At 34.5% G+C, this 18,184-nt stretch overlaps 1 protein-coding gene across 2 annotated transcripts in view; it reads right to left on the bottom strand.

Moving 5' to 3' along the window:
* LOC125469506 (actin-related protein 2/3 complex subunit 5A-like) overlaps positions 1-4,482 on the bottom strand; it is a 32,546-nt gene extending 28,064 nt beyond the window's left edge. Inside the window, exons 1-2 of one of the 2 annotated variants that reach the window (XR_007251790.1) lie at positions 4,289-4,426; positions 4,132-4,179 (exon numbers count right to left, since the gene is read on the bottom strand). Coding sequence is in view for 1 of the 2 variants with exons in the window: in XM_048566897.1 (XP_048422854.1) it covers positions 4,289-4,386 (98 nt within the window). In the remaining variant the exon portion in view is untranslated. Of the gene's footprint in view, positions 1-4,131; positions 4,180-4,288 lie in introns of those variants that run through there. The other variant, XM_048566897.1, reaches the window with a different exon arrangement.
* Positions 4,483-18,184: the final 13,702 nt, after the last annotated feature.

Genomic DNA, 18,184 nt, shown 5'->3' with positions numbered 1-18,184 from the left:
CTTTGTAGAAAGGAATAAAACTAGATCATACCATTTTATGTATGTTTGATTACATTGCTTATAATTAGTAATAATTACGTTTTATTCACATTTACCACACCTACTGAACATGACGTCGGATTTACTGTCGCTTGTAAGCGTCATAAACTGTCTATGTCGCTTTTAACCGACATAAACATTTAATGTTACTTATAACCGACATACATTTTAATAATTTTTAAATAATGGTGTCACTTTAAAAAAAATAGTGTCGCTTTTAAACGACATAGAGTATTGGTGTCGCTTTGAAGCGACATAAGGTATTGTTTTTAAATATTTTAAAGCCTGAGCAACATAGATTTTATTTTGGGAGACTTTGGATGCGGTCCTTAGCTATGAATATTCTTTGATTGAAACTTTGTTGGTTTTTAATTTTTGATCGAGGTCCCTGAAATCAATGTGATAATTTATTTCTATGTACGTTACTATATTTTTTAAATTAAAAATTAGAAATTTTAGTTCTTTGTATAAATGAGATTTTAAATAAAAAACCATAATTTGTGGGATTAAAAATATTAAAATATAAATATACTATTGTGTGTGTTTATATATATATAAACATGGGTACATTCGTCAAAATTAACCAAAAAAATTATTGTATCAAATCATGGGTACATTCTTCAAAATCAAAAAAAGAAAAAGAAAAAAAGAAAAAAAAAGATATTAGGCTTAATAACATTAGTAAATTTCTCCAATTAAACTTGACATGGATACATTTTAAAATCAAAGAAAAAAGAATGTACCCATATAAGTTTAAAAATGGATTAAAAAAATTGAATAAATTTTATATAAAAAAAAGGGTACATTCTACATATAACAAAATAAAAAGTTTTACATGAATAGGTACATATAATTAGCATGGGTACATTTAGCAAAAAAAAAAAGTACAAATAAGAAAAATACATGGGTACAAATACAAATAAACTTTAAAAAATATAGGCACAAAAAGAAATTAATATATGAGTACAAATTAAAACTAAAAAGAAAATTGGTACAAATTAAAAAAGAATTACAAATTAAAAATGGGTACAATCTAAAACTAAAAATATATTATAAAAAATTTAGTCATAACTATATATATATATATATATATATATATATATATATATATATACTAATTGTAACATTTTTAACATTAAATGAATATATTTAGAAATAAAAAAATATTTTATTATTGAAATAATTAAAGATGTTATTAATAGGACCTTGATCAAATATTGAAAAAGAATAGGATTTTAATAAATAGAATAGTAAAAAGAAGGATGAGACCCTAATTTCTCCTTTTATTTTTTTTTAATATTTTGAAATCCGGTGTCGGTTGTAAGCGACAGATTGATGGTCTTTATATACCATCCCCCGTGTTTTCTTCTTCCTCTCTTGCATCTTTCTTAAGGATGAGTTTATGAGGTAGCACGCAACTAGGCCTGGCAAACGGATCGTGTTTATCGTTTTCGTGTAACACCTGTTATCTTAACGGATTGTATCGTGTCTCACCCATTATTTTAACAGGCAACCCGTTATGACCCATTAAGACTAATATTTTTTTTCTTCTTAAATTTGCACATACCACACATTGACATATAAATATTACTTCAAAACATTAAAACATATTTGTTGTTTAAGTACTACATCTACACTCGAAAATAAGAGCCTAATAAACAAACATTCATACACTACTACTCTATTACAAAATGTTAAATGTGCAAGGATATGCAAAATGAAAGAGTTTTTGTTTTCAAGGTTGTGAAGTCTTTCTCAAAAGTTTAAACCTTGCCAATGGAACTCAAAGCTTGCATGTTATTCCTTTCAAAATCCTCAATTTTCATCGATCATCATGACATAAGATTTTGTGGTATTCACTTATGTAAATATTTTAAATTGACGATCAAATTAGTTCATTGTATTCATATAGGATCAAGGAGTGTAGCTGTAAAAAATCATCAAAATCGGAATTAAAATAACCATTAAATCGTGATTTGTTTGTTTATAACCGTCGAAAAGTTTTGTCTCGTTACTTGATCTCTGAATGTTTGTTTTTTGCAATTTTTGGCATATGCGATCTTGAAGCATATATAAACAAGTTTGATGGTTAGATCATTGAAATTAGTTTCGTAGGATACGTATCCCATCAAAATGATAGATTCACCAACACTTAGAGTTTATTTATACTATCATTAAGTATAACTTAAGATTTTGTGGTATCCACTAGTGTAAATATTTTAAATTGAAGATCAAATTCATTCATTGTATTCATATAGGATCAAGGAGTGTAGCTATAAAAAATAATCAAAATCGGAGTTAAAATAACCGTTAAATCGTGATTTTTCGTTTTATAACCGTCGGAAAGTTTTGTCTCGTTACTTGATCTTTGAATGTTTTTTTTTTTTTTCAATTTTTGGTATATACGATCTCGAAGTATATACAAACATGTTTGACGGTTGGATTGTTAAAACTAGTTTCATAGAATGTGTATCTCATGAAAACAATAGATTCACTAACACTTAATAGTTTATTCATACTTTCATTAACTATGACATAAGATTTTGTGGTATCCACTTGTGTAAATATTTTAAATTGACGATCAAATTAGTTCATCGTATTCATATAGGATCAAGGAGTGTAGCTGTACAAAATCATCAAAATCGGAGTTAAAATAACTGTTAAATCATGATTTTTCATTTATAACCGTCAAAAAGTTTTGTCTTATTACTTGACCTCTGAATGTTTGTTTTTTGTGATTTTTGGCATATGCGATCTCGAAGCATATACAAAAAAGTTTGACGGTTGGATCGTTGAAATTAGTTTCGTAGGATGCGTATCCCATCAAAACGATAGATTCATTAACACTTAGAGTTTATTTATACTTTCATTAATTAGACTAAATATATTAATTATTTTATGTATTAATTAGACTATGGTTCAATTCGTATGTGATGATATTTTATCATAAAATTATATTTTTGTTTTTTATTACGCATTTTATTTATTAAAATTTTAAAATATTATATGAGATAACATAAAGTATTTTATTCATTACCGTTGCCTACTCAGTTCGCTAGTTATGCCAATGCTGACGACAACGACGACATAACGGTTGATGACATGGAACATCCATAACATTTGTTTTATGTGTTTTAAGTATTAATTACACAATATTTTTGTTTTTTATTATATATTTATTAATTAAAATCTTAAAATGTTATATGAGATACTAAAAAAAAAAAAAAAAAACTCATTATTTTTTTTGCATAGGTTAAAATTTTTTTTTTATTTTTAAAATAACTATTTTTCTGTCGCTTTTAGGCGATGGCATTGGTCAGATATTTTGAGGTGCACTAGACGAGAACTTTCCCGCTTGTTTTGCACGAGTTAGAAGATGGTGTCACTTAAAAGCGACACCAAGGTTAACCAAAGCGACACCACGTGCATTTCAGTAAAGCTTATCAGAAGATGATGTCGCTTTTAAGTTTTTTATCGACTAATCTTCATTTCTACACCTTATTATCGACCAGCGCATAAGTCAAGATACTTACTTTTGTTCCAAGTTCTTTATCAAGGTCCTTACTTTTGTTCATTTCTATAACTCAAGATGCTTACTTTTGTTCTCCGTTTGAGAAAATTATCGACCGGTTTAACTGAAACACAGTTCATTATCTACACAAATTTCAAATTTCAATTCAATAGATTACGTAAAATACTCGAAACCAAAATCAGACAGCATTCATAAGGTATAATTACTTACTTCATGAGAATGTCATGGTACTCGGGATCCAAAGAAGAAAACATTGCATCCACATCTTTTATAGCCATGATAGCTCTATGCACCATTATCCAATTTGCAAAACTCAAAAAAATAAATTTCATCACTTTCTTTCATTCCACATCAAACAGACCAATTGAATTATAATTAAACACAGGGGGACAATTCTGATTGGTACCCAAGAAAACCACTGGAAAAACGATAAGAAAAGAAGAATAAAGTTCTAAACTTGCAATTCAATTTTCTATTCCATCGACTGATTTTCTCGGCAAAAAAACAGAAGATTAGCAAAAGAGAAAAGACAAACCTTGTAGCGCTCGTCCTTGGTCTTGAGAGGCGAGCCTTCAAGAGCAGTTTTTATAGCTTCGACTGTCTTGTACCTAGATGAAAAACGGATTAAACATTTACGGTTTTTGGAGAACTTTCAAATCATTAAGGGGTTTTACAGAAAATTGTATGTAAAAATGGGGAAAGGATTTGGAGTGATACTGTTTGAGTAAGCTCTCGATCTTTCGAGATTTTTGTTCGATTTTATTAGTTATGGCCTCTGCATTATCTGCTTCCACAAATTCCTCTGTTCCTGCCATCTCTCTCTCTCTCTCTCTCTCTCTCTCTCTCTCTCTCTCTGTTTCACTGTGATTTTCTCACCTGGTAATTGGAAAAGACTTGAGGAAACGTATTCCCAAGAAATTGACACGGTAGGTGGACCAAACTGTATATTGGGCTGGATCCTAGGTCGGCCCAAGGATAGCCTTAAATCCAGACCATTTGTGTCACATCCAGGTCCGGGTCCTCACCACATCCTGGACCCGCTCCACCACCGTAGCACGATATTGTCCGTTTTGGGCCCCGACCACGCCCTCACAGTTTTGTTTCTGGGAACTCACATGAGAACTTCCCAGTGGGTCACCCATCATGGGAGTGCTCTCATGCGCTACTCGCTTAACTTCGGAATTCCGATTTTGGTGCTCCTCACCCCTCTCCTTTCTCTCCTTGTTCTCCCCCCCTGATTGGCCGTCCTTCTTCCTCTTTCCTCACCCGATTCGCCACCATCTCCCCTCCTTTTTCCTCCTGAAACTCTCCCTCTTTTCTCTTGCTGCCACACGCCTTGATTCCGGTCGGAGTGTGTCAGTTTGATTGTCTAAATTTTTGTTAAATTAGTAAGGGTAAATTACAAAAAACTATTTAGCTACCTAATTTAATTTTTTTTATCTCCAACACCACTCTATATTTTATCAAATTTTAAATATTTTATTATTAACAATTCAAACTCAACCAACTCATTTTCTAAAAGAGTCTTAACTATCTTCATTTTCTTCTTGCTCAAGATTCCACCCTTGAGTTTTATTATTTTGTTAATATTTAGCTGATAAACTGTTGCTAAGTAAATTTAAAGAGTGACTGTTCATTTTGCTGTAATAGAAACTCTTTTATAGAGTTTGTTGGAGATGTGTGTGTGTGTGGTTTTTTTTTATTTTTTTATTTTTTTTTATTTTTTTTAATTTGACTAATTAAAATAGAATTTTGTTATTTTACTGCATCTCCTGAAAAATGCTCTTAGTAACTTAAAGTGAATTTGGCTTAAGTAGCTTGGTCCTTTTTAGAGGGGTGTTTAATATAGAATCAATCAACTATACGAAATGTTGGAAAAAAAAAAAAAACAAAACCTACTTATCCATATCACCAACTCGAAGAATTTAAATTTTCAATTCTTTTTTTTTTCTATTTTACCCATATTTACAAAATTAATTTCCTAATTTTATGCATTCTTTTACTCTTATAATTTGAATCAAAAGATATTAAAATAATATATATCATCTAATCGAACAAAATCTATCGTTTGACAAAAAAAAAAAATCATGTTATTTATATTACGCATCATGTTATTTGAAAATGATATTTATTACAAAATAAATATCATGTTATTTGATAAATGGGGTTGGTAGGTTTATTGCTATCATATGTGAAAATGATAGTTTGACAACGGAGAGCCAAATTATATTACAAAATAAATATAATTGTTTGATAAATGTAGTTTGCACATACTATCTGTTGCTTGAAAGATGGAAGAAGGGTTCTTCCCAACGAAAACCTGTAACAAGAAATATAGCATGATGCGATAAATGTTAGCATATACAAATGGCAATATCAACAAATCACAATAATGTATAAAGTACTTTTCATATTACCGCAAGGTATGAAGCTAAACTACAGACCAAGTAGTAATAGGTAGGCAACAAATTTTTATGACAGTCATACTTCTTGTAGTTCTGCTCAAGAATCCAAAGTTCTCTTTGATGAGTCGACTAGATCAGAATATGCTGCATTGACGCCTTCATGTGAATCACAAAATAAAGACCAAACTGGCTCCTGCAGACAACCTCTCAGGTAAGAAGATAACATCTTAACATGTCAAAAAGTTACAAAAAAAGGGAAAAGCTAAAGCGACCTGTGGTAATCTATTTCATGGATATTACAAGAGCTATTATTTTGAACAACACACACCTTTTGGTTCTTTACTACTTGACCTTTAAGATCTTCGTCCTTATGACGCTTTAGATTCTTTAAAATATCTCTGCATGGGAAGAGGGAAGAAACGAAGAACAAAATTAACTTCATGTTAGCCTATATATAACTCCACTTTGTGCTTTCATAATAACTAAATTAAATAGATACTGAAACTTTGCGTCGAGCTAAGATGAAAATGGCACTAATATTCAATTTCTATAGCTACACTGGCGGACTATTATATTATTCAATGACTTCTGTAACCTAATATATCACAAGTTTATAATTAAGCATAAAAGGATTGTGAACAAAAGTCTCTTACTGCTCCTGATAACGAAGATTGATGTATTTTTTCTCGAGTTCTTCCATCTCGGCATCTTTATTATCGTTTTGCCAATCACCATTTTCCTCTTCCCCCACTTCTCCTCCATCTTCTTCCTCCTCGCCTGCTCATCATCAAAGTCATCCTCTTCTTGCTCCATCTACATCACAAACCATCAAATAACAACAAAATCACCAAAACAAAACCGAATGATTACCAAAACCCAATAACAGAATTGACAAGTTGAACTCCTTGTCACTGTCACGAGCCTTTCTATCCATTGTGACGTCTGATCAAACACCCAAATATTTATACAATTTAATTCCACAAGGATTTAAAAGTTGATGGTACATACAACCTCATTCCAATATCCAAACTAATTTATGAATCCCAGATTCTAACCTTCTGAAGCTAAAAGGAGAAGAAAGACTGCAAAGTTGAGATAAGCACAAACGAGCCTCAGAAGAAGATGCAGGGTTTGGGTTTGGGTCTTGGGGTTTAAGCATTCATATGCAATTCACCGAGCTGGATGACCCGTTTCGAAAACCCCAACCCGTCTCCTAAACCAAGTCCCAAAATCTATCGATTAATTTCCTCTTCGTAGACCAAAAACATTTGGGCCTTAAATGGGCTTTATGGGCCAGTAAGGCCTATATGAGATTGAGCCAAACCCATCTCATTTGATTAGCATTTCGTTGCACAATCAATGCGAGCGACTTATTTACTACTACAATCTAGTGATTTTTCTCTTCATTTGTAAATAATAATTTTTAGGTTCGACTCATGTAAATGGCTAATTCAACACTAAATTATGACGTTTGCAAGAATTTGAAGACCAAAGGGTATGTATTCCAACTTACTTCAACATACATAATCTTTGGATAACAATCAATCCTCAAGGGGAATAGGTTGCTTCTCAAACGAATAGTTAGGGGCATGGGACCATGATTTTCCATGCCAGAGTAAGGTTGATCCAAATATTACTACCTCAAAAGTCAAGTCAAGGACTCACCAGCTTTGGGTAGAGTTGTATCAGACAAAGTAGCGGTGCCACCATCACTCTACTCCGAGGCAATAGATGGAGTCCTGACGGCTCCGTTGGATGACCATGCTTAGCAATCTGATCCAGATATGGACACAATCAGATCCTATAAGTTTTGGAGTTCATACAATCTAGGAATTGGGATGCGCTGCAAGTAATCATAACTCCGAAAAGGATGCAATATCTACTCCTAGATATCCTCTAGGATTCTTCTAGCTTAGAATGAGAATTCTATCCTAAAATGTCTCTCTCCCCATGGTATAAATACACCCATCTAGGGTTCATCTATGATAATGCAATCTAAATATTCAATTCTCTTGCCCACTGCTTGAGTCTAAAATCATTCACTAGCTTAACCATTGTAGAGCCTTTGGCCGACACACACTCCTCCGTTTGTCTCAAACTTGCATACGGTTGGTTATTGTTTTGCTGGTTGCTCAAGTTTGTGCTCAACCACCATTCACTGCGGTGTGTAAATTTGGTTCCAACACCTAAGTTATACTTAACTGTCAGAAGAATGAATCTCAAGCTTTATGTTTCTAGGCTATAGAATAGCTACCTTTTAATGGAAATGATCATACTTCATTAGGACACATATGACGCTCCCTAAATGGTTGGTTTGAACTCCACATAGTCTCACCCATGTAGCTAACAACGGTTGACCATGGGATGAATCCTAACAACATTGGTGATGGTGACCTATCTCTAAGCAATGATTATAAGGATGACTGTGCCTTGGAGATCTTGTTGAATCTTGCATTATCCATCCCTTATGGGCTAATCTCGCTTGTGAGTCCAACAAGGCTCACAAGATCCTTCATTGGGCCTTACATGGCTAACTAAGCTCATATTCTCTGCTGAGCGGGTGTGGCCAAGCGCATCGTTTCATGGTAGTCCATCTTGTCTGGCATGAAGAACATGTTGTCCTGGCAAAGGTACCGGTTCTACTGGGTGTGATTTACTAATAGACATCCCTCCATTGCATTAGTTTTCAACGTATGTAAGGGTTAAGTATTGGTGAAACTCTAGAGATAATTTTGTCATCTTGGCTTGCTTTAGTACACATGGTGTCTCTTATGGGGCCGGTGAAATTTGGTTACCACAAACAACACCGAATATTTTGATAAACATCATTGAATGTAACATGCTTAAGGTTGGCAAAGTAGTGTATAATATTTTCGTTACATATTATCGTGAGATATTTGAGTCAAAATGGGTGGTGGGTTTAGGTTTTTCTTTTTTCATTTTTCTTTCTCCTATAATGTAAAGATTTATATTATTAGATTGGGGGCGTATAACAATTCCCTATATGAAATGGGCATAAAATTTGTAATTTGGAAAAGCTCTGGTTGCTTGTTCGATAAACAAGTATGCTGCAAACTTTTCTGTTTTTACAACATATGAACTTTCTCATTTTTTTAAAAGGCTTTTTAGCCAAAATGGTCCCTGAGATTTGCCGAACTCCTCATTTTGGTCCTTGAGATTTGAAATCAATAGAAGTGATTCCTGAGATTGTCCACCATAAAAAATTTTGTCCTTCGGTGAAAAATTATGTTAAATAAGGATCCAAATGACAAAATTACCGTCAATATAATAAACAATAAGTCAAAATGATTTGACAAAAGTTGAGGGTACTTTTGTCATTTAATCCTTATTTTATGGAGATTTTTCACAGAATGACCAAAATGATTGATTGTGGACAAACTCAGGGATCAATTCTATAGATTTCAAATCTCAATGACTAATATAAGGAGTTATGCAAATCTCAAGGACCATTTTGACTAAACAACCTTTTTTAAATCTTTGATTGTGTACCAGGTGGCACTGGCAAAGCAAAAGGTTGATGAGTACATATTCTCAGGGGTAAATTACACTTTCATACCTTAGGTTTGGGGTATATTTCAATTCCTTACAACATCTTCAAAACATTTCACTTTCATACCTTAAGTACTATTTTATTTCAAAATAATACTTTCGTTACATTTTCCATCCATTGATCTATTAAATGCTGATGTGGCTGCCACATATATGCCACGTGGCTGCCAAATATCTGACACGTGGCAAATAAAATAATTTAAAAAAAAATTTCTCAAAAAAAATTTGAAACCCATTTCTGCAAGAAGAAAAAGAAAGAAGAAGAAGAAGAGGGAGGAAGAAAGGGGAAAAAAAATTGTCCATCTCCACCCCCATCCCCCAGCGACCCAGAAGAAGAAAGAACAAAAAAAAAAATTGTCTCTCCCCCCAGCGAAGAAATGGGTTTCAAATTCCCGAAACCCCTTCCCCCCCCCCTCGGGGACCCTCCTCCCGTCCCCACCCCCCCCACCCCCCCCCCCCACCCCCCGACGACCCTTCTTCCTCCCCCCCCCCCCCCCCACCCCCACCCTGACCCATCTCCCTTCCTCCCTCTTCTTCTTCTTCTTGTTGTAGATGTGGGTTTCTCTTCTTTTTTTTTTCTGAAAAAATTCAGGTTTTTTTTTTAAATTAAAAAAAATTATTTTATTTGCCATGTGGCAGACATTTGGCAGCCACGTGGCATATATATGGCAGCCACGTCAGCATTTAACGGATCAATAGATGGAAAATGTAACGGAGGTATTATTTTGAAATAAAATAGTACTTAAGGTATGAAAGTGAAATGTTTTGAAGATGTTGTAAGGAATTGAAATAGACCACAAATCTAAAGTATGAAAGTGTAATTTACCCTATTCTCAGCTAGTACAACAACCCGTCGCTTAACAGCTGGCGTAAGTTTCCTCCTATAATGCTTTTTTCCCACTATCTCCTTGGTTGCGTACTGGAATCGGTCATTTGTTATGCACAAGTTGCTTTTTGCAAAGTCACTTAGGCCTGATTTGGTACTGAGGTGATTCTGAAAAAAGCTGGGAGTTGTTTTTGAGTTTGGTAAACATTCAACTTCAGCTTTTTTTCACAGTTTTGGATGAAAAAAAGCCAAAAACAAGAAGCTACAAAACCTAGCTTTGAAAAACTGTTTTTTTTTTCACATCTGTTTTACATAAAAGTTTACCAAACACTATAATACTGCTTTTTTTTTTTTTTCAAAAGCACTTTTACAAAAAAGTTTACCAAACACTTTGCTGCTTTATTTTACAGCTGGTTATTCTCACAGCATAGCAGAAGCAGTTTTTTTTCAAAGCACAGCAATACCAAACCAGTCCTTATGTTTCTCATAATGTAAATACCTAGATGTGAGAGCTACTATGCACTGGGACTAGTTTGGTACTTCCCCAAGAAGTTTTGTCTGGTAATTTTGCACAAACTGTGTTAGTGTATGAGTGATGCAGTTAACATTAAGTTGAGGGTGTAGTATAGGAGATCTTGCATTGAACGGATGTGTGCAGTGTTCATCGCACAATAAATTTTGTTGCATATTGATCGCTTGACCAGTTATTGTGAGAGGGAAGTTGTGTATACCCATTATATACCAGAATTTCTCCTAATTTAGATGTAGCGTGAGTATCAACATTTTTTTTCTGCCGGCTATGGATTCTTCTTTCTAGGTAGAGTTTAGCTCAAGTGAACTTTCATTTTAGTTCTTGATAATTCACTTTGGTCTTTGATATTTTATTATGATCCACTTTTCCCGTAACATTTGCACATGTAGCAAAGACGCTGTTTATTGGTTGTTAAGTCAAAGGAATACGATACCAATTAAGCTAATATGAGGGTACAATAAGATTGAAAAATGTGTTCCCGCCTAAAGCAGAACAGCTGCACTCTCCTAGCTATTGCACACTATAAATGTTGTAGGTTGGAATTCATCTTTAATTTAATACCCTTGGATTGGCATAAATGTGGACCCTATGATTGCTAATTTTACTGACTTAAATGTAAAATTAACAGGACGGTTGATACTGCTACAATGTGCAACCTTAAGGGTTTAAATCAATTAAATTGAAACATTAGATAAAGATTCACTCGCTACATGAGGCAATGTGTGATTCGGTCTTAGCGCTACGGTTTAATGATCACCTTGGGTGAATACATGGCTTAGTAGGTTTTTTATTTTTTTACTTTTCTTCTGGGCGGGGGCTGTGGAATGGAGAAGGTATCGTAAGGATCTTAATTCAATGCATGACGAGATGCTGTCTATGCACAGCCTTCCTTGTAAGCTCTATTAAATGTTGGGATGTTCGCTCAGGAAAAGAGGGCTGAACTTGCACCTTTGATTTGCGAGTGATTCATGACTATTTGATTTACTTCAACTGGATCAAGTTTGCCGTATGATTGATCATGTTACAGAGGATATATGGTTTTGATTACTCTGTTTCTGGTTTGAGGAGGCTTGATAAACTCTCTTTCATGGGTTTGAGGATATATGGTTTTATCTATTTTCTGGTTTGAGGATATTTGGTTTTATCTATTTTCTCGATAAACTCTCTTTCTGTTTCTAATTTGAGGATATATGGTTTTATCTATTTTCTTCACTACAAATAATTGTTTTAGTGGTTTTAGATTTATCCAATTTTTTGTAAGGATAATCTAAGATAAATGAATTGAAATATAAACTGTTCAAATTCTTGAAAAAATATACGGAATGGAACCACAAGAAAGTGCGTCGAGATGTGATGATGATTATCCATTGAATCATTCTGAGTAATCATAAGAAAGTGTGTCTGTTTAGGTCCAAAATATTGAGTCTAGACTGAGGATAACTTGGGTCTCGGCCCATAATGGAAACCATCAGTACCTTAGATTTCTTTGAGATAAGTTTGGCCCAAAGAAAGATAGCAGAATCCTAAATTCCTAATCGTAGTATAGCTCTCTAGAAACAAGGGTTGGATTCGATTGAGTCCTAGATTGAATAGAAATGTCAAACATCAGGGCAAATATTGCTAAATTTAGGAACATTCCAAGGATTAATATTCGTGGCTGATCAGGATTAGAACGAATAAGAGATGAAGAAGGGACTAGGTTCCAAGTCCTAAGACAAGGAGGAGTGGTTGAGCTCTATGAAGAGATTGGAATGGATTAATACCGAGGAAATACAGTCAGAGTGGGACTCTACTTCAGCATTAGGTGAAAATCACTCTTATAAATAGAATAGGGTCTGCAACACTCAAACCTTTTCAAATCAATACACAAATATGCCAATTTATTACTCTACGAAACCTTCTTATTTTTGAGAAAGCAACTGACCTTCCTAACTTCGTCAAGCATATCTCTCAGTTTGTATAAACAACTATGTGATTGACAATCGTCGACATCTCTCAGTTTGTATAAACAGCTATGGGGCCGTAAAGTCAAACGAGCAAGGAGCATACGAGGAGCATCTCACTTTGTAGACACAGCCCCTAAGTTCAGTTGACTACCTAACCAAGTCTCTATCAACAAGGAATCTGAGTCCTTGTTGGATGATGTCACCTCATTAGCTTTCTCGGCGAAGTGAGGTATTACCAAATTACGTTGTCTAACACATTGAAAATTGAACCTTTTTTATGATTAGATATTCACAAGTGCATTTCTGAGTTCGACATTCCAACAACTGAACTATATTTACAAATGAGACACTTATCTCTTTTGAGTATTTGTGTCCATCCAAATTCGGCGCACATATATTTGCACAAATATTATTAAAGCAGTCAAGCCCAGTGCAGACCATTCATGAACTTCTTAGTGACTGATAGCCTTGTCTTCAGGCACTATAACCTAGAGGCTGAGATGAGATAAGAAGTCAACAACGCATTTGACATCACCACCATCACATTCATTTACTCACTGACTGAGCTCGGTCGACGAGTTAGCACGCCCCCCATTCAAACCACTGATGTAGTTAACTCATTAGCTATTCGATTTGCACGCCACGTAGACTTGATAATTTTTAGGGTCAATTGTATCCAAAAATGTGTCCTTGATCATGACCCGTCAATTATACCCTTTCCATCTTTGATAATTTTATAATGAACTTAAAAGCAATATAATGATTAGACATAATTTTACTCCCCTCTTCTTCACTTCCTACATTTCCTCATTTCATTCATAACCATTATTAATATTTTATTTATTTATTTAAACACAGTTTTATTTTCTTTAAAAGAAAAAATGTATATAATTATTACACTTTTTTTTTTTTTTAAATTTTTATCTCAAGGATAATTGCATTACAAAGAGAAGAATACAAAGGCAGAACAGGGAAAGCGGCCAACGCCAGCTTTCCACGGCCAAGGATAGAACAGAGAAACCCAGGGAGACAAGGAACTCAAGAGTTGTTAAGAAGACAACAGCTAGCTGAGTCACCACTCCAGAGAACCAAGCAACCCAAAACAAAAATGAATGAGGGCAGGGTAGACCATCAATGGATAAAATATAAACTAGAGCCGATGGGGGTTACTTCTGAACACATCCCTCTTCTACAATGTGGATTTACCTATTTTTCTTCACTCGAACCTCAGAAATCAGACTTTCACTATTGACCATTGCCTGCAACTACTCCGTCATCTCCGTCTGCAACAGTTGGTGAGAGCTTTCGTTTTCACTTTGTTAATAGTTTCGATGCTTTCCTGATCTTACTCCTCAATTTTATTGATTCAATGACTCCATTCGAAGCTTAATCTGATTCCTCGAGGCCAAAACCCATCTCTAAAACTAAAAGCCCCTTTTGCTTTTCTATTTTTAACTTTTTGTATAAATAATAATATTATTGTATTTTGTATATTATAATATATTATTGTGCAGTGGTATGGATATTTAGATTATAATAATTTTATGTATATGCTTTCATGATGTGTTTTTTATCTCTTAAGTTATTTCTCATGTAATAGTCTCTGTCTCTATGGTGGATTGACTCTATGTTTGTTAATTTAGGAAAATAAATCACCCTAATAATCATGTGAATGATAATGCTAATCTGGATGAGATTGTTGAAAATTTAAATGCTTATTTTATAATGTTTTAGATATATTTATTTATTTATATATATTTTTAATTGCCATATCCCTAACATATCGTGTCTTCGTTTTTAGAAATTTGATGTGTCCCCGTATCGTATCGTGTCGTATCCCCATATCCGTGTTCGTGTCCATGCATCCTAAATTATCTATAGCAGTCTTCAAAGATAAATTTCATGAGTATGATACATATCTCATCCTCAGTTTTATTAAGAACAACTAGAGTGTCATGTCAACATTGTGCACAATCTCTTAACCAACACATCATATCATGCGAATATTGACCTTAAAAAACCATATCATGCCAACGTTGTGAACAATCTCTAAACCAAGTAGCAATGCTAGCAACAAACGCAACAACACTTGCTGCCTCAGTCGCTGGTCGTATAAAAGCAGCGACTGCAGCAGCGCTTGTTGATAGAATTTGTTCCTTAACAAGTGTTCTACATTTCTAACAACCAAGACTCAAGAAGCAAAATGAAAAATGGGAGAACATTGCTGACACAAGCACGAGATCATCTTACCTAGCCCTGTCTATATCCAGAAAACCATGCTGGTCAGCCTGGTCTATATCCTTCAAATATCAACCCTTCCAAATAGTTTTCGAATACCTTATTACCACAATGGCCATTTACCGATTTGGTCTTTATTCTATGGGTAAATTTCTCCATAAGAAAAAAAAAAGATGGAATTTGTCTAAAAGGGGTTATGTGTAAATGAATTAAAACCTCAAGGAATATTGGTGTAATGTCTCAAACATGAGATGTTTTTATGAAAACTCAATAAACTTCAGGTTTGTTAGGGTAATTAACCCTACTTTAATATGAAGGATAGCAAAAATCTTAGGATGCTTTCAAAGAACAGTTGCATAAATCACTTGAAACACTCTTTTTATTGGGTTGGTCAAATATTAATTAGTTTTCAATGGATATGATGAAGGAAATGGAATCTATGAAGGTGCTTGAAACAGATTGAATTCCAAAAAGTAACTTGAGTTCTTTACCATTCTCTTTAGTAGAGCGAAATCTCAGCAAGTGCAATCTTTCTGATGATGCATTTCCTAAGGATTTGAGTAATCTAGCTATCCTCACTGCAAAGACTCTTATCTAAATAACAATCCAATTTGTAGCCTACCGATTTTCGTCAAATGTTTGATAAGGCTCGATGAACTCCCTTTTTGGGGATGTAAGAGGCTCAAATCACTTGTGGGGTTGCCGAAGGTACACAAACTGATGACCGCTGTGGATGACAACCGCAATCTAGTTGAGTGGTACGACGATTACAAATTAGAACCTACTGGAAGAGCTGATGCTAACTGATCAACCTTTTGGGGTTGCACAACTTGGAATCCATGCCAAATATTCAAATGCACAAACCATTCCGCGATTCTTAAGATGTTGATTGGAGTCTCCTCCAGGTGCATCTCTCTCTCTCTCTCTCTCACAGATAAATATGTCATTGGAATTGGAAAGAATTGACTAGTTAATGTTATGGTGCCCGTAGTACATAAATAGGGATTGCATCAACATGATATATTCAACACATTTTTTGCTGGGAACGGCCAAGAGGACACAAGTTTGGACCGTAGGAGAGGAAACCGCTGCTTGGAAAGACCTTTCGTCAGTAGATCCGTAGGCTGACCCAAGGTTGGAATGAGTTGTACTTTATGGGTGCCAAGCTTAACATGTTCGCAAACAAAATGATAATTCAACACAATATGCTTCGTGCGAGCCTGAAAAACCGGATTAGCTACCATGTAGGTGGCGCTGAGATTAGCACAGAAAATATAAATAGGCGTTGAAATCACACACCGGACTTCACGATGTAAGTAGGAAACCTAAAGAGATTCAATACAAGTGTGAGCAAGAGCACGATACTCATACTCCACACTAGAACGTCGTACAATAGGCTGCTATGTAGAGCTCTAGGAGATGAGATTGGGGCCAAGAAAAAGAATATACCTAGACGTGGACCAACAAGTGTATGGATGACCAGCCCAATCTGCATCAGAGTAGCCACGTAGAAACAAGTGGACCATAGTGAGGCCGAAACTAAGACCAAGTCTAACGAACCCTTATAACATAATGAAGAACACATTCGGCAGCAACCAAATGAGTCATAGTGGGACGAGCCATAAACTAAGCAATATGATTGACCGCAAAGGCAATACTAGGATGAGTTAAAGTGAGATATGTAAGTGACCTGAGAAGGTGACGAAACTCAGTGGGATCAGAAAGAGGAGTACCAACCTGATTAGGAATCTGTGACAATGTAAAATGGCGTTTCATGAATTTACGTTGCAGGGCATATTGTCTTAATGATTTGATTATGATCAAATTGATTGCAATATATTTATGTTGAATCATACATTCTATTTATTGAAATAATAATTGTCATTATCATTATAGTTTGCTATTTGCCGTTGCATATGGTGGTTTATCACAAGCATCGCCTTGCAGTGCATCATAACCTGGGATAGAAGCACTTTGCTTTTCTGTACTTTCTTCCAGTAATTAGGTATACAAGTAGTTTTAGATCTTCAGTTAAATTTCAAGCCATTGTCAACCTTTCAGTATAAAATTGCAGAGTTTGCTTTATCAATTATCAATTTCAACTTTTTTCCTTTCAATTTTGGGTGAAATGTTTGTTGGTAGTATGATTATAATCCTTCAGCTTAATATATATCGTTTGGCAGAGAATTTAACAGAAGTTCAATTTCAAGCTGTACTTTTTCTTGGGACAGATTGTTGCACTGCCTCTCATCCCAACATTAGCAGCATCTGTGATACATTCCGTCAAATAGGAAAACATCACCTAAAAAAGCAGAAACCAACCAAATATTCTACGTAGTGAACATTCTCCGTGGCACCAAATGACAGGTTACAGGTACTTAATTTTAATTATGTGGGTTCTTAATTGGTTAATCATTTAACTGAGAATGTTGCACTCTACTACATCAATGTAACAATTATTTTGGTCCCTGCTAATTGTCTTTCTAAGATTTAGTTTAATAGTTTGATCCATTTATCCCCTTTTACCTATTTACAGAATATCCAATGAAATTTATTTGAAGCTGCAACATCTCTTATCACATAACACAACGGCGTCATCTCCACTCTTGCAGCAAAGACGGTACCAGAAAAATCAAAGCAGGTCCCATAAGAAAAAACTGTGAAAAAGACTACAAGTGATGCATTTTCCACTGGAAATGAGCATCAACAAAGTAATGCAGTATTATTGTTGTGGCGGTATTGAATTGACAAAGCAGTTTGCAGGTAGAATGGGAATTGCAAGATAAATGTCAAGAACAAAACCACAAACATTATATACTCATCTTTAGCAACTTTTAATAAGATAAACTAGTAATATGATAGAAGCGAGTTGTATTTTGTAGTACTGTACGGAAAAATGATATATATGAATTCTTACTCTTCAACTCAATGTCATTGTTTATTTTGTTATCTTACACTATTATTTGGTTCATTGATGTATTTCTTCATTTATTGTTTACTAACCTCTTCGAATGACGTTTTCGAGCGTGCAAGGACCCTTTCTTTTAGGGGTGTGCTATCTACACACTCCAAATTACTTCTCACACACCTCTTATT

This window comes from the organism of the source record quoted next, unplaced genomic scaffold, assembly GCF_019419815.1.
Source record: "Pyrus x bretschneideri cultivar Hongxiangsu unplaced genomic scaffold, Pyrus_bretschneideri_v1 Contig43, whole genome shotgun sequence".
Classification (NCBI taxonomy): Eukaryota; Viridiplantae; Streptophyta; class Magnoliopsida; order Rosales; family Rosaceae; genus Pyrus; species Pyrus x bretschneideri.
The sequence above is the reverse complement of the archived record's forward strand: the minus strand, read 5'-3'. Positions and strand labels throughout refer to the sequence as shown.